This window comes from Bufo gargarizans, chromosome 5, assembly GCF_014858855.1.
Source record: "Bufo gargarizans isolate SCDJY-AF-19 chromosome 5, ASM1485885v1, whole genome shotgun sequence".
Classification (NCBI taxonomy): Eukaryota; Metazoa; Chordata; class Amphibia; order Anura; family Bufonidae; genus Bufo; species Bufo gargarizans.
The window spans coordinates 151278697-151296972 of record NC_058084.1 but is presented as its reverse complement, the minus strand read 5'-3'; the positions used below and the strand labels follow the sequence as shown (position 1 = coordinate 151296972).

Below are 18276 nucleotides of genomic sequence, written 5' to 3'. Positions count from 1 at the left end.
ATGTCTTACCTAAGATCCTATAGTTATTACAAATGACACCAATACATTTGCCCAAAAAAATTCTTCCTTGATAACAGGAGGATGTTCTCCAGGTTTCTGTGGAATGGAAGGAGACCCCGAATCTCACAATATCCTGGCTAGGCATAGGAAAAACGAGATTTTTGTGAAACTCACCTGTAAAATCTCTCTCACGTGGTTCATTGGGGGACACAGGACCGTGGGTATAGCTTGCTGCTGCCACTAGGAGGCGACACTAGGCTAAAAAGTGATAACTCCTCCCCTGCAGGCTATACCCCCCTCCAGCCTGGAGAGAGCATATCAGTTTGTGCCCAAGCAATGGGAGTAGGAAAAAATAACCATACGGTAAAGAACCAACAAATGACCAACGCCAGCCGGAGCAAACCAGAACTGGGGCCATACTGGCTCCACAACCGCCAACAATCACAGCAAACAGAAATTACTGGGTGGGAGCTGTGTCCTCCAATGAACCACGTGAGAAAGAAAATCTTGTTTTCTCGCCGGTATCATTGGGGGACACAGGACTGTGGGACGTCCTAAAGCAGTCCACGGGGAGGGAACAAATCACATGCCCATGGAGAAAGAAACGCCCTCGAGGATGCGTAACTCACTGCCGCCTGCAAGAGTTTGCTGCCTGGAACAGTACCCGCCGGCGCCTAGGAAGGCACCCGGTAAGACTTTATGAACGTGTGCCCGGAAGACCAAGATACCGCCTTCCACACTGGAAGCTACTGCATAAAGGAGATGGACCTGAGAAGCGCCGACCGCTGGTCGGGTGGGCCAAGACTCGTCTAGCGCTTACAGCCCTACGGCAACGCCCAGCTAAGGACAAGCAAGCTCAGATGCCAAATCACATGGCTGATGGAGAGCTCGGGCCGTGTACTACGAGGGAGAAAGAAGAGAAACCCATGTCTGCGAGGCGTGGAAAGGCGACCACCTTCTGTGAAAAAAAAGAGGATCCTGGACGGAACACTGCCCTATGTCCATACTCAAAGAAAAAAGTACGTACAAGAAGGCGAATCAATTCAGAGAAAAAAATAAAAATAAAAAATAACGCCACCAAACAGCTGGCTCCTGGCCGCAGCTGTGGAAACAGAACTAAAAAGGCCAAGTCCGTAGGATTCACCTCTGGCCCAGAGAACACCCCCTAGGGAGCGGAATATTGGTAGACCAACGCCCTTATAGCCATAGAGGCTGGTAGTGAGATTTCTAGTGAGATAAGCTGCCTGAGAATCACTAAGAAACAAACGCCTGAGCCAGGCGTACCCCACTGCAGGCCAAAGTATCAATGCCCCATGGGAAAGGCAAAGTAAAGCCAATGTGAGCACCGCCAGTGATGGGAAGCCCCGTCAGTGACCATATTTTAACAAAGCGGCAACTCTGCCTGGAAGGACAGATGAGTGGAACAAAGATGAGAGAAATACTCTTGTTGGGTGAAGTTTGACTACGACGTCCAACGCCTCCACATTACCCGAGGAACCCTGGGTCCGTGAAAAAATAGAGATGGGCTTCCAGAGCCGTACAACCCATGACTACTGGTTAGCTAGACAGGAGGATAAGGAGATCAGTTATCCACCACGAGGGGAGACCAGAAAGGAAACGTGTGATCCGTACCGGGGATGAAACCCCTACTAGCGGGGGACGTCGTAACAGACACCCGCTCTACCCGTCTTGGGAAGGCTCTCAGTCAACCCCCGGAATGAGCAGTGAAAGAACAACCACCACTGGCTTGAGGTGATATCACTGACATCTGAATAGAGGTAGCACCAATGGCGTTACGGTATGACTACTAGAATCCAGGTCCCGCTTAGAACGGCAATCTAGTGTTGACGAGTGCCGTAAGGACTGATCTACCCAGTAGAACGCACTCAAAAAAGGTGGGTGCTGATCAGCCATGGTAACTACACCATCGCCACCCCCGAGCCGACGACAGAAAGTCAACAATAATAATGAAGAGAACCGGCACTCATTGTAGTCTTCAACAAAAGATGATGTCTCTATTGGTCACATACAATACTCTGACGCGTTTCGGCTCACATCAAGAGCCTCTCTCAAACATATGGATTGGATGTGGCAGAAGGACAACAGTTGTCAGAGCCATGGACCCCCATTGGTAGTAAACCAGAAAGAGGCCAGAACTAAAGCCCATTCCCATGTGAGACTGGAGCTCTACAGCTTCTAGTGGTGATGCGATCCTCCGCCTGAAGGGAGGCCCTACAAGGGAAGCCCCAAGAGTAATGCTCACGCCATACTCCAGCCGAGGAGTAGGCCACACCGTAGAGGTCACTGATTCTCTTGTTAGAGGAATCCGTTGCCTGACGAAAGCACTGTGCAGAAGGAACCTCAGCATGTAGTGGTGACAAACACCCCTCGTGCGGTAGGGGCTACCGCATGCTCCGCCAGCTTGGACATGAGGGGAAGGCCTGAGGACATCCAGTAGAAGTTGTGGTATCAAGCTGGCCCCGCCAGTAGAGTTAACCTTAAACCCTCGACCTGACAAGGGTGCTGAACAGGAGCAACTGCCGAATTAGTACCAGGGCAGAACCCCTACCTGAGAGGGACCGTCTCGCTACAGCGATTAGGAGCATCTAGCCCTAGCATGAAGACTACCCTGCGAAGGAGAAGGCGTTGTAGTAGCCACTGCAGATTGCCAGCATAACGCCCTCACCCAGACAAGGATGAGTGGTGGACGAAGCACCCGGAGTCTGTGGAATATTCGGCTTGCTGGATCTTGACCACAGTACTCTGTGCAGTGTGAATGACCTGAAACGGTGGAGGCTCATGGGGATAGGGAGTCTCTAGGACACACAAGGCTGGTGACCCCCTGAGAGCACAAAGGCCGACATTCTTGTGTCTCCAATAAGTGCATGAAGAAAGAGGGATACAATATGAGAGTATCCATAGTATCCAGTGGCAGTATCCATATGCCACTAGATGGAGAATATCAGGCACCAGCGGTACCGACTGTTGCCACAGACCACCTGTGAAAGAAACCAAGGCATCTAGAGTCGTGGCGTAGCTGAAATACAGCATGCAAAGATGCATAGTGATTCCCCGGTAACTGTATCGTTTGTAGAGCGTAATGCCCTAGGAAGTATGTGATGGCAAATGGGAGACCAACGGAAGCGCAAACCGCGATCTACGGAAGTGTAATTACCCACTCAATGGAGGGGGAAAAAAATCTACGTCAAGCACTGCGCCCAGTGGCAGTGCCAACGCTTTACCTATGATCGGGAGTAACATATCCAGTAAGTACTGTAACCCGAGGTAGTGCAAATACAACACCCATCGAAGGGGGTAACGCACCTAGCAGGAACTTGCATATGACAAGTTCTGTACTCTGTGGGAAGTGCCATCATCCCACCCCAGTAAGGGGGTAATGCGTACTTAAACACTGCAACAGCAGTGAGAATGCCATGCCACCTATACAAAAGGTTAATGTATGCTGACGATACTGAGCTCAGTGGAACTTCAATTCCGCCACTCACAGAATGAGGGGCACCTACGGCTGGCATTAAGGCCAATGCTAGTGAGGTCAGTCCACCTCAGGAAGGAGGTAATACCCAAATTAAGCCTAAGGAAGGGGTTAATGCTACACCAGAACCGGTTAGCACGGACGTAATCTAGGAAAAATAATCCAGATTCATGTCGGAGTCCGAATAACTGTCCTGCTTCGGCCCACTCGTGCGCAGTTCCACCTCTCAGCCTCTAGCCCATGGCTGTTGCAGGCTGTGGCGGTGTTGATATAAGAACCAAACCACCCCGGAGGTGGAATGGAACTAAAGGTCTGCTTACCGATTGCGCAGACGGTGCTCTATTAACCAAACGACCCAGGAGGGTGGATTGGGAACTTCCAGAGGTCCTCCGCTGAGTTGCGCAGGAGGAGAAACGCAAACAGATGCCCCGGAGGGTGGATGGGAAGTTTCAGTTGTGCTCAACTGGATTTTTGCGCAGTTGGATATTTGCGCAGTTGTAGCACCATTAACCAACCGGCCTCAGAGGGCGGATTGGGATCCTCCAGATGTACCCCACTGGATTTATGCAGTTGGAGTATGATCAACCAAACGGCGCGGAGGGCGGATTGGGGACACTTCGGATGTACTCCACTGGATTTCCGTATTTGGAGCAATATCAACCAAACAGCCCAGAGGGCGGAATGGGAATCCCTCAGATGTACTCCACTGGATTTGCGCAGTTGGAGCATAATCAACCAAACTGCCTCAGAGGGCGGATTGGGATCCTCCAGATGTACCCCACTGGATCTATGCAGTTGGAGCATTAACAACCAAACGGCCCGGAGGGCGGAATGGGACTCCCTCAGATGTACTCCACTGGATTTGCGCAGTTGGAGCATAATCAACCAAACGGCCTCAGAGGGTGGATTGCGATCCCTCAGATACACTCCACTGGATTTTGTGTGCTGAGGAAGTCAGGATCTGTATGCGCATAATTTTTTTTTATTTTTTTTTTGGGTGAGGACCTAGCCTGATATGGAGAGAAGGTCAGGGAGGGCTGTATACTGCAATATTAAGGCACATTGTGCCTGCAGACAGAAATCTAGAGTAAACAGGGGCCTGAAATGAGGGAGGAAGTTCCGGCCTAGAAGGCCGCAAAGCCGGGGACTAAATTATCACGCCGGCCGACCGGACTCACCGCTAGTCAGCACAGAGCGTACCTGGAGCGATGTCCGGAATGCGGTCGCCTGTGTCCACTGACCGCGTAAGCCCATCGGAGGAGTAAATAGCGTGGCCAGAGGGAAAAGAAAGAAATAAAAAGGTAGGCCCGAATCTGTGCCCCTTAATCTAAAAAAATAAAATAAAAACAAAATTGTAAAAGAGCCACCCTGCTAAGCAGGGAGGTCTGCCTCCTAAGACACTAAGCTAAAAACTGATATGCTCTCTCCAGGCTGGAGGGGGTATAGCCTGCAGGGGAGGAATTATCACTTTTCAGCCTAGTGTCGCCTCCTAGTGGCAGCAGCAAGCTATACCCACGGTCCTGTGTCCCCCAATGATACCAGCGAGAAAGGGAGGTATGGGAGTCCCAGACACGGCCAGATATTACCAAGCAATACAACTGAACAGATGGCTAGAGTTAGTAGACCCCAAAAGACAATTCGGACGTCAAAGCAATATGTGAACACAGCGTAGGTTCATCACTCCAAAGCCACTTATGGCTGCCAGATAAAAACAAATAAAAGCAAAGACTTAGACCTCATATTGAAAGGGATACGAGAGACCTGGAGAGTTGTTCCATCCCCCTAATGCCCGCAAGTCTCATCCCAGATCTATTAGGGCACATCAGAGATAACATACCTGAGGTCTGGGAATCCTCATCACTCGCCAGAGTTCGTGAATTAACTCCTGATATAGAATCCCTAATAATTGACAAGATAACCGATCAAATAAAACAATCCTCAGGTTTCTTCCTAATAAGAACACATGTTAGAGCTGTGTGCGGTGAGGTGAAAGATATACTTTTCGGAGACCTGACAGACTTCGAGAAGCTAGAACTATCACCCCTACCCAAACAAAGGAAAATCTCAGCGCTCTACCCCTTGGTGGGAGGTTGGGGCAATACACAAACAATCATACCTACGAGAATGGGAAAGAGCTAAATATAGTTCTTACAGAACTGGAAACAAAAAAACTCCTGGCATGGTTTCTCATCGTGTGTACGACTCCAGGAAAACCCATTTTAAATTGCTCTCCAGGTAGTACAGAACCACTGAGTTCCTCTTTAAAACAGGACTATCTCCTGACGAGCAGTGCTGGAGATGTGGAGGAGGAGTAGGCTCGCTATCCCACATTTGGTGGACATGCCCCTTAATTACATCATACTGGGAGGGGATAAATGCAGGGGGGGGGAAAAAAAAAAAAAAAAAAAAAAGGTTACCGCTCCCGACTTCAAGATCACAATACAAACGGATGTCCTTTCCAAACCAGGCAGCCATTACCTCCCATCAAAGCGAAACTTCGTAACACACCTTATCTTAGCTGCCAAAGCCATCATACCGCTACACTGGCCCACCCTCAGTACAAGAATGGAAGGCGAAACAATTTGAAGAAATGACAAGCTGGATCAATAGGAGCCACAATAGATTTCTAAAAATATGACAACCTTTGAAGTCTTCGGAAGACAGCAGGGCTTAAACTAAAACGCAGGGTGGGTCGATCACAGGCACCACTGGCCGTGGCATTCAAAGCACAGCCTACCCCCTCCCTTAACTTCTTCCCACATCCCTTTGACCTCTCTGTTCTTTATACCCCCCCCCCCCCTTTTATTTTGTTTAGTTGCTATTTTTGATACTCCACTTTTGTCACCTTACATCACAAAAAGTTTAATACCAAGCGATCAAAAAGTCATATGCACTCCAATACAACAGTCATCTCAATCCACAAAAAAAACGAGACCGTACATAAGACAGTCGCCCCAAAAATAAATAAAAAACTATGGCTTTCAGAATACGGAGACACTAAAAAAATAATTTAAAAAAAAATGCTTTATTACACAAATCTGAAACAACCAAAAATCATATTTGGTAATGTCGCATCCATGACCTGCTGTATAAAAATACCACATGATCTAATCTGTCAGATGAACATTGTAGATAACAAAAATAAAAAATAAAAAAAACTGTGGCAAAACAGCCATTTTTTGTTACCCTGCCTCTCAAAAAGTGTAATAGAGCAATCAAAAATCATATGTACCCTAAAATAGTACCAACATAACTGTCACCTTATCCCGTAGTTTTCAAAATGGGGTCTTTTTTTGGAGTTTCTACTAAAGGGGTGCAACAGGGGGTCTTCAAATGTGACATGGCTCTCCAAAAACCATCTGGCATTCCTTTCCTTCTGCGCCCTGCTGTATGCCCGTACAGCAGTTTATGACCACAGGCAGGAAGCTGTATGAGTAATACACACTATTACTCATACAGCCAATGGACCCGATGGCAGCGCGATGCCTTCCTTAGGCATTGGGGCTGCCTTCCGATCAAGAGCCTGTGAGATCCAGCCCCCTGGATCTCACAGGCAGGAAGCTGTATGAGTAATACACACTATTACTCATACAGCCAATGCATTCCAATACAGAAGTATTGGAATGCATTGTAAAGGGGATCAGACCCCCAAAAGTAGAAGTCCCAAAGTGGGACAAAAAAATAAATAAAAGTTTACATATTAGGCATCGCCGCGTCCGTATCGACTAGCTCTATAAACATAACATGACCTAACCCCTCAGATTAACAACGTAAAAAATAAAAAAAAAGCTGGGCTAAATCAACCATTTTTTTGTCACCTTACATCACTAAAAGTACAACACCAAGCGATCAAAAAGGCGTATGCCCACCAAAATAGTACCAGTCACCACATCCCACAAAAAAACGAGTCCCTACCTAAGACAATCGCCCAAAAAATTAAAATAACTATGGCTCAGAATATGGAGACACAAACATAATTTTTTTTGTTTTAAAAAAGCTGTTATTGTGTAAAACTTGCGTAAAAAAAAAACCAACAAAAAAACACACACATTAGGTATCGCCGCGTCCGTAATAACCTGCTCTATAAAAATATCACACAACCTATCCCCTCAGATGAATACCGTAAAAAAAAAAAATTAAAAAGTGTCAAAAAAATTCAATTTTTTGTCACCTTACATCACAAAAAGTGTAATAGCAAGCGATCAAAAAGTCATATGCACCCCAAAATAGTGCTAAACAGTCATCTCATGCCCCCCAAAAAAATAAAAAATTTGCCCCTACACAAGACAGTCGCCCAAAACATAAATAGAACTATGGCTTTCAGAATGTGGAGACACTAAAATGTGACCAGAGTTAATCTGTGAAAGACAAGACAACTGATGTAAAATTAACCCCTAAAAAGCACATTTTACAGTGGTACTGGGTTTCTTGTTGGTTTGTATTTTTAAAGTATTCACTATACAAGAGATTGATATTTTATCCCCCATCAACATTGTCTTACCATGTAGGAAGATCTCTTTGTATCTTGAATTTCTTGCCCCTCAATAGCACCACGTTGCATTCCTGGTGGCATGAGCCTTTTAAAGTAGGCCTCTAACTGTTCATCATCAAAAATTCTTCATCATCCAGCTCATCTGTTAAAATCAGATAAGTCAGTTCCTGCATATGCATGATGGGTCTACAGGAATGCATTTCAATGTTAAAATGGTAACTCTGCTCAAACAGATAATGATGCGATCCCGTGTGCAATATGCCATCATGACTCAGCAGTCTAAGGCTACGTCCACATCTATTATGGTTAGGGGTGCACCGAAATTTCGGCGGCCGAAAATATCGGCCGAGAATGCACCTAATCTGTTTCTGCCGATATTTTTACATATCGGCCGGAAATAGCGGGGAGGGACTGGGAGGAGGAGCTGGGGGCCGGTGCGTTCACCAGCCCCAGTAGTTATAAAATGTTGTACAATTAATAAGCATTCTATTCATTTGGCCCCCCCCTCTGCAGTATTACATTCAATACAGCCACATCCTACTCACAGGGCTGTGCTGGCCGGCCAGGCAGACGAGCGGCAGCGTCACGACTGACGTCACATGCCTGCGCCGCCTCCTTCATTCAGAAAGTAGGCCGGGCACATGACGTCAGTCGTGACGCTGCTGCTCCTCTGCCCGGCCGGCCAGCATTAAGATGACAGCCCTGTGAGTAGGATGTGGCTAAATTGAATGTAATACTGCAGAGGGGGCCTCATGAATAGAATGCTTATTAATTGTACAACATTTTATAACTACTGGAGCTGGGGGCCGGAGCACAGTGAACGCACCGGCCCCCAGCTCCTCCTCCCAGTCCCTCCCCGCTATTTTCTATTAATTGTACAATGGGGTCTGTGGATGGCACTGTTATGGGGTGGGTGGGGGTCTGTGGATGGCACTGTTATGAGGTGGGTGGGGGTCTGTGGATGGCACTGTTATGAGGTGGGGGGGTCTGTGGATGGCACTGTTATGAGGTAGGGGGGTCTGTGGATGGCACGGTTATGGGGTGGGGGGGTCTTTTAAAAGTATTTGGGCAAAAAGGCAGTTTCGGTTTCGGTCAAGGGGTATCCTGAATTTTCGGTTTCGGACCAGAATTTTCATTTCGGTGCACCCCTAATTATGGTATCCAGTAGTCTGCTCTGGTGGAGAATCAGATTACCATAATTGCTACATCCAGCATAGCTGGACGAATAAAGCCCCATTCGCTTTAATGGGATCCATGGGGTTTCTTCTGCCAGAATAAACTACTGAAATACCGTAACAGATGTGGAAGTAGCCTTACAGCAACAGGAGTAGGATCGCATAATTACCATTGCTCGTAGAACAGAGTAGAATCAAGTCAATGGTCAGCATGAAGGAAAAAGAAATTAAAAAAAAAATAATAATAAATCATACAATTACCTGATGAGCTGCCATCCAAGCTTGCAATAGATACTAATTTTTCATCTTCTAAGAAACTTGCTGCAGATGACCTTAACTCCACATCTGGTAATCTTTGCTTTTCTCTCTCTGTACCTTTAAATAAGCTTGATCCAGTGAAAACCTGAAAGTAGATTAAACTGAACACTAGTTACTAACGTACTGGGGAAATCAGGCACTCACATGTGCGACAGTTAGTGGAAAATGTACAGGCTGTAGAGCACACACACTGAATATATTTACCGTATCTTTTTTGTTTTGTGAAAGCAGATCATGTAAAAAATCTAAAAAAAGTAAAAGAAAAAAAAAAGTCAGAACACACTCATACATGCATACACGCTACATGCATAGAAACAAAAGTTTTACATACCATTTCTTTGACTGTAAAGTGGCTCTTCTTGCAATTTATGATCTGTCACTTCAGCTTTCTGAGTTTTAATATTGCTGGCTTCAATAAACGCATTCAAGTCTCCTCTATCGAAAATGGAAAAGATGAATTTCTCAACATGCAACATATTATGCAGAGGAAATTAAGACTAGAGGCATAATTCACACACATTCAGTTTTGATGATCAGACCCAACATTCAATCATCACTTTACCATCTCAAATAAATGACGACAACGGTCAACACAGTGTTTATATAGAGGACCGCTAACGTTACCATTGCTTCCCCAGGTACTTTTGTTTTGTTTTATTCGGTCCCCGATTCTGGTTGCGGCGCTTTTGGCGACTACACTGACTGACTCTCCTACAGTATTAGTTGTGCCCTGAGGTTCCCTCTGAACGAGGTTCGGAACCAACTAGCTTTATATATGCGCCATGACAGAACACATGCCTTACAACATACGGTAAGGCTGAGCTCAGTTATTGTGGACCAAAACCAGTAGTGAAACCTACAAAGATCAGGGACAGTGAAAAGATAGTCACCTGTTTTTTTTGACCAGCACCTAACTTTGGCTCACAATAACAGATGGAAATAACTGAGCAAATAAATGAAGTGTGAACTGAGCCCAGCCCTTTTCTTCTGAAAACTGAGAAAGTTTATATTAGCTTTTCACACCAAAGAAGATATTGAACTTATAGTAACGCCACCTAAATGTACATAATGGTACTTAAAAGCAGATATTCGTGGCAGATTGGGGGCCTTGAAGGTTTCCTAAAGGAAACGAGGATGGCTATCCATGTTTGGTAGGAAAGATTCATTATGATCCAATTCGGGGTAGTAGGACTGCTAACAAAAAGGTATTAGAAAAGCAAATAAAACGAATAACTACATACAGCATTTACTCAGGTTTCTCACTAAATCTATACAAAAAAAAAAAAAAAAAAAAAAAGTATAAAAAATAACCTCTAACATTTAGATAATGATGGTAAATTTGTATCCTTTACACGATGTAAGGATCTAATGCTGAGGCTGGAGATAGTATAAAGATGTGTAGGGGAGTTGCAGGTTTATGGCGTCCGGTACAATGGATGGCTGGTGTCAACCGGGTCTGTGAGAAGGCGTATGAGCGCTCAGGACCTGTGAATAGTTCAGCCCTGGTCGAAGGACCTGGGAGACTGTCATGTGCCTATGACGTTAGGACCAGATGACCAGCCAGTGATCATATGATCAGGGGATGACGCGGCTGGCGCATGCGCTGTGTGGCTGCTACCCGGAAGTGCTCCAATTAGGTTGCAAATCAGGTGACCAGGAAGCGCTGAAGGAGGCAATCATACAACATGAGCGGTATTGTGCCAGAACGCCCCTGACACAGATGATTGTGATCAGTGGTAATTGATCCCTCCTCTTTAGTCTTTATATGCCCAACTTTGTCTTAGTCTGTATGTACCTCCTGACGAAGCCTACGTGGCGAAACACGTGGCGAGGTTGATGCATTTGGGGATCTGTGTTACCAGTTCACAGCAGCAATATGGGTAGGTAACATGGCACTTTGTGCAGGGTGGGACGAGTGGCTTTAGTTAATTTGTATGTCATCTTCATGTTAGCATTCCACCGTCCTTTTAATACCCCACATTGTCCATATGTTAGATGCTCAGACTGAGAAGATGATAGTTGTTTATCACTAGGGGATAGCATGTTGCACCCGAAACTACTCCTGTGTCTGTAGCCTCTGCTCAATTGTGATGTTACCTGCTGTGTATGGGTACACTCACCCCCAAATGTGATTCTCCACATTGTAGAGCCCCACAATGGCTCCGTCTTCATGTCCTGTCCCTTTTTGCTCTTACCTGTATTGATTATGTCATTTGAATTGAATAAAATGAGATTTTTTTATGGTGATACATCCTCAGTTTTTATGTATAAGTTGTGGTAGGTTGAGGAGTTGGGTATTGCCATTTGGGGTTGTTGTAGGCTTTAATTCTCACTAAATCTAGACAAATCGTAGGCTATGCTCCTGATAGCAATGTCAGTCCTAACTACCTTGTCAAATGGGTGACTACCTATCACAAATATCTGGGGGTTATTTAACATTAAGCACCACCTTTAACAACTTACACCCCCCCCCACCCAATACAACCCTGGAACAGTTTTACCCTCTCCTTCACCAATAGGGGAAACCTAATGAAAATGGCTGCCTTGCCGAAACAACTTTATGTAGGCCCTCACACTTTATCTAAAACCTAAAGATGAAAAGCGTATCAACTTAATTTAATGGAGGCTTACATTTTCACAAGCTCAGATTCCAACGTAGCGAACCTACCAAGTGTAGTGTGGGGTTTGAGAGAGGATTCCTCTTACTTCACTACCTTTTGTGGGTAACCAACGTTTTCAACAAAGCCAACGCAATGGATTAAGATGCATTCGAAATGTAATAACTCCTTCCTACACTCAGACACTATGATTCTCAGAAGGCATTTGGAAGTTTTCCTTTTTTTTAAGATGCTTTTCTACTACTTGCAAGCATTCAGTTACAACCATAAAATTATCTGACATATGAACCCCCAGGAGAGGGAAGACCTTGTGATATATCTCATGCTCACGACAAAAACCAAAAAAACTGGTCAAATTTCCCAATACTATATAAAACTTTATTAGGACCCATTTGGACTATTCCAAACAGACACAAAGAATGGTGAATTGGTTACAACACTTCCCAGCTTTATCTACCAAAGATATAGGTGCCTCTTTATAAAGCACATAACTACATCCAGGCGTATTGGGATATAGCAATTAGGATTGCTCATAAATCTTATATTGCTCCACACCGCAATGACCTTATGTGGTGGATATCTACATTTGCATGTCTGAAATATTAAGCCCTAGATGCAGATCTCTTTTGTTGCTTTTTGGGGCTGCCCCTCAATACTATGGTTACCTACACAGGGACTCCACTAATACATCTCCTCCCTATGACCCTTGAATGGGCCATATTGGGCCACATTGGGCCACACTGACCATGCCACATATCCTAGCACAAGAGCTGCCGAAAAATGTTATTTATAATTTCAGTGGTAGAACACATGTCTATTTTGCAGGAAAGATTGTCCTGTAATTCTCCCTTTCTTAAGCTTTTTCTACAAAAATGAACATTAGTGTTCTGCATGGACTGGATTAACGCTACTCTTCAAAAGTAACTAAAGTTTAAAGCCCTCATCACTTTGAGGGATCCCTTCATGCAAATCCTTCCATCAAGAACCAAGCAAAAACTGTGGGATTGTTTTCAGTACACTACCAGGTACAGTCCGATGCCTCCGATCCCCTACAGTGATTACCATCTTGTGTGTCTTCAACTGTAATGCAGGAGTCTTGACTGGCAGCACTGACTAGAGGTGGATTACCATGCCACAGAATGTTACCACCCCAGCCCCTTTTATATCAAAAATATATCTTAAAGGGAACGAGTCATCAGAAATTGACCTTTTATGTTTAACATTTTTAAAGAATTGGCGATGTTATTTTACTTTTCCATGACAATATCTATTTAAACAAACTATAAATTTCTGCAGTTTTCGCACTGGCCACTAAATCTAATAGGTGCCACTTTACTGCAGATACCCACTTAGCTATATACAGAAGTGATATCATTACAGGCAGGATTAGAATGATGGATAAGACTGGACCCAACATTCCCAGGCGATTGTGAAATCTTATACATTCCTTCCTTGTAAAATGTCGTCTGCACAGGTCACAGAGCATGCCTAGAAAACTCTACCATAGAAGAAGTCAATGAAATCCCCTCCTGACCATTGTGGCTGAGGCCCATGGGGGTGCCATAAAGCAATTATCTTAATGCTGAATCTGATTGGTTGCTATGGGCAACTAAGACCGTTAGCCTTTAAACCAGTTCTGATAGATAAAGAAATAAGACCAGGCACTCAAATATGGAATCGAATGAGAACTATTTTTTGGAGATTATACTCCATAAAATGGCAGTGTATAAAATAAAAATAGCAAATATCAATACATATACACAATAGCATCATATAAATAGCAGCAATAGATACAGCATACGAGACCGCAATCAATTGATGACCATCAGAAGGTACAAATATGAAAAAACGCAATTCATATATTAGTGGATATCAACCTTTCCAATGATTACATTTAGCTTCAATAGGGTAATCAGTCCCGTATGTCGGTCCTACCAAGGGTTAACAGAGCATGAGCAGATAATCGCAGGAACAGTATTGTATTGTATTTAAGCAGCAATAGCATAAAAAAAACAAAAAAATAAAAATGTGCAGTAAACGCACAGAAACCGCATCATTGGAAAATCAGGGTCTTCTATCTCTTTGGGATGATGCAATTCCGGTTCGGATTTTAGCGTTTGCCATGATCCAATATAAAAGGATGTGGGCAAACATTTCAAGGTTACCACTGAGGAAGAGTTATTTAAAAAAAAAAAAAAAAAAAAAAAAAACGAAACGCATATTGGCATGCTGGGACAGTAGTTTCCCTGGATTTTAAAGTTGAACGGCCGTGTTAAAGACGGGCAATCACTGGAGGAACCTTCGCCTAAAAGCTCCAATCATACGAAACTTAAACTACCTCCCAACCGCCTAACGCACGGATGCGTCCGGGAGGCGGTCGATTCATTCCTCCTGGACGCATCCATGCGTCATCTCGCGAGATGCGAGATTTCGGTCAGAGCCGGCCCACGCATCGCGGGCCCCCTGCACCCAAGTTAACCCCTTGATCACCCCTTCTTGCCCCTGTCAATCACTAGTGAAAGGGAAAAAAGTGATCAGTGTAAGCTGTCACTTTTTTTCACTGGTATTGACTGTTAGTTTAGGCCCCTTGGTTAGGTAGTTTAGCGATCGTTTAGCGCCCAGCCCACCGCACCGCAGTCACTGATTCGCTGATTAGCGTATCGCTAATCAGCATTTGTACTTTTATAGTATCTGTAAGTGATCAAAACTGATCACAGTCAGATCTATAATAGTATTAGTGTCACCTTAGTTCGCCCTGCACCCAAAACGCAGTGTTTGCCCGATCAGGCCTGATCGGTCGCCCACACGTGCGCTCACCCACGCCCGCCCCACCGCAGTGACAAAAAAATAATTATTTTTTTGATCACTGCACAATCACTTTACAAGCGCTGCGGCAATAAAAAAAAGTCAGTTTTGATATTTATCAACCGCAGCGGCCTCCGGTACTTCGCTAGCCTCCCATTTGTAAGACAGGCTTGCTTTTTTTCTTGGGTAGTCTCAGGGAATACCCCTAAATTTAGTAGCCCAAATGTCAAACAGGGGGTATTCTTCTGAAGAGGCCTACAGGCTTCTGACCAAGTCGGATGAGGAGTGGGAACCCTCATCTGATGAATCTAGCGGGTCAGAATATGAACCTGTAGAAAGCAGTGGCAGTCTGACACAAAGTTCGGACGAGGAGGTTGAGGTCCCTGATAGCACCAGGCGTACCCGGTCCAGTGTCGCTAGACCACAGGTTGCGCAGGATCCGCTTCAAGGGCAGCAGAGTGGGGCTGGCGCTGTCGGATTACGTGGTGAGGCATACACCAGCAGCGCAGCCCATCCTGGACCTAGTACCAGCACTGCCGTACAACATGGTGAAGTGGCGAGCACCAGAAAGGCAGTAGAAGCTGGTAAGGTGGCATGTGCAGTAGTTACCCCGTCGCAGCCACCGCACAGACGGGCCCGTAGAGCCCCTAGAATCCCAGAGGTGCTGGCAAACACCGATTGGCAGTCCCCAACTTCAGCCGCACCAGTAGTTCCCCCTTTCACCGCCCAGTCTGGAGTTCGGGTTGAGACAGCTCAGATCGGTTCGGCCCTGGGATTTTTTGAGCTGTTCTTGACTGCGGAGCTCTTGGACTTAGTTGTGGCAGAAACAAATCGGTATGTCACTCAATTTATATCCGCCAACCCGGGAAGCTTTTATGCCCAGCCTTTCCGGTGGAAACCAGTCCAAGTTTCCGAAATTAAAATTTTTCTGGGCCTTCTCCTCAACATGGGTCTAACCAAAAAGCATGAATTGCGGACATATTGGTCCACGAACCCAATGTTATCTGCTGCTATGTCCAGGACACAATTTGAGACCATCCTGCGTTTCCTGCACTTTAGCAACACTACCTCCCGTCCCAGAGGCCACCCAGCTTTTGACCGGCTCCACAAAATTCGGCCCTTCATAGACCACTTCAACCAGAAATTTGCAGATTTGTATACCCCTGAGCAAAACATCTGCGTAGAAGAGTCCCTAATACATTTTACCGGGCGCCTTGGCTTCAAACAATACATCTCAAGCAAGTGCGCCCGGTATGGGGTCAAATTGTATAAGCTCTGTGAAAGGGCCACAGGCTATACCCACAAATTTCGTGTCTATGAGGGAAAAGATCAGACCCTGGAGCCGGTCGGTTGCCCTGACTACCTGGGGAGCAGTGGGAAGACAGTCTGGGACTTGGTGTCACCCTTATTCGGCAAGGGGTACCATCTTTATGTGGACAATTTCTACACAAGTGTGGCCCTCTTCAGGCATTTGTTTCTAGAACAGATTGGCTGCTGTGGCACCGCACGAACGAGTCGCGTGGGCTTCCCCCAACGGCTCGTTACCACCCGTCTTGCAAGGATGGGGGGGAGGGAGAAGAGGGCTGCTTTGTGTAACCAAGAACTGCTCGCGGTGAAATGGAGAGACAAGCGTGACGTTTACATGCTCTCCTCCATTCACGCAGACACGACAATCCAAATTGAGCGAGCAACCAGTGTCATTGAAAAGCCCCTCTCAGTCCACGACTATATATTTATATATTTAATTCAATTGGCTCTGTATAATAGTTTTGTTCTCTACAGTAAGGCCTCATGCACACGACCGTTGTGTGCATCCGTGGCCGTTGTGCCGTTTTCCGTTTTTTTTTGCGGTCCCATTGACTTTCAATGGGTCCGTGGAAAAATCGGAAAATGTACCGTTTGGCAGCCGCATCCGTGATCCGTGTTTCCTGGCCGTGAAAAATCACGGATGCACACAAGATTGTCATCCGCGTCCGTGATCCGTGTCCGTTTTTTCCTATCATTTCAATGGCAAACTTGACTTTTTTTTCATTTTTCATGTCCGTGGATCCTCCAAAAATCAAGGAAGACCCACGGACAAAAAAACGGTCACGGACGAAAAAACGGTCACGGACCTACGAACCCCGTTTTTGCGGACCTTAAAAAAAAAAAAAAAAGGTCGTGTGCATGAGGCCTAAGGCTGGAAGAACAGGATCCTTCCTCAAATTTCAGGAAGAGATCATCGAGAACCTCCTGTATCTAGGAGGTTCCGTGGCCCCATCCACCAGTGTAGTTAGCCGTCTACACGAGCGACATTTCCCCAATGTCGTTGCTGGTACCTCAAAAAACAGTCACACCGAAAAAGATGTTGTGTCTGTAGCAGGAGTGGAATAAGGCGCAACAACCCGCTATTTCTGTCCTGACTGCCCTGACCACCCTGCCCTATGCTTAGGGGAGTGTTTCCGGATGTACCACACACAGGTACACTTAGCATAGGGATCACATCTCACAGGACAGGTACACAGGGCTATTAGGGCCCATTCACACAGAGCTGATGCAAACCTCTCCTTTCACCTGGGACAAAGTGCATAACGCACTTCGCCACATCTTTGGGCGATTTGCGCTTTGCACATTGTCCCATGGGGAAGGAGAGGTTTGTCCCATTAAAAGGAAGAAAAAAAAAAAAAAAAACAAACACACACCAGTAAGCAAAAAAGTTAACGTTCAGTTCCAAAAGTTAAATAAAAAGTTTATATGTTGTGTTCAAAGGTTATTATAAAGTTAATAAAAATTTTCCATTGCGGCCTGTTTTTTTTTTTTTTTACCTTCCAGGTGGACCAACCGATCGACTAGCTGCAGCACTGATGTGCATTCTGACAGAAGCATTGCGCTGCTGTCAGATTACACAAAAGTCGGTGTATGCGGCTCTGCAAGACGAGATTTCTCCTCTGCAGTAAAAGATACGTTTGCCGAGGCATATGAGCTGAGGAGGTGGCGATACCACATGTGTGACACTTTTTTGCCGCCTAGGTGGGCAAAGGGGCCCACATTCCAAAGAGCACCTTTCGGATTTCACAGGCCATTTTTTACAGATTTTGATTGCAAACTACTTTGCACGCATTTGGGCCCCTAAAATGCCAGGGCAGTATAACTACCCCACAAGTGACCCCATTTTGGAAAGAAGACACCCCAAGGTATTTCATGATGGGCATAGCGAGTTCATGGAAGTTTTTATTTTTGTCACAAGTTAGTGGAATATGAGACTTTTTTTTTTTTCCTTACAAAATCATTTTCCGCTAACTTGTGACAAAAAATAAAAAGTTCTATGAACTCTCTATGCCCATCAGCGAATACCTTAGGGTGTCTACTTTCCGAAATGGGGTCATTTGTGGGGTT

The 18276-nt window shown here is 45.4% G+C and overlaps 1 protein-coding gene across 1 annotated transcript in view; it reads right to left on the bottom strand.

Annotated features, from left to right (window-relative positions):
- CEP192 (centrosomal protein 192) overlaps nt 1-18276 on the bottom strand; it is a 175616-nt gene that overhangs the window by 133200 nt on the left and 24140 nt on the right. Inside the window, 5 exon segments of the mRNA XM_044292847.1 lie at nt 7995-8108; nt 8111-8127; nt 9422-9563; nt 9683-9723; nt 9810-9913. Of these exon segments, the coding sequence (XP_044148782.1) occupies nt 7995-8108; nt 8111-8127; nt 9422-9563; nt 9683-9723; nt 9810-9913 (418 nt within the window).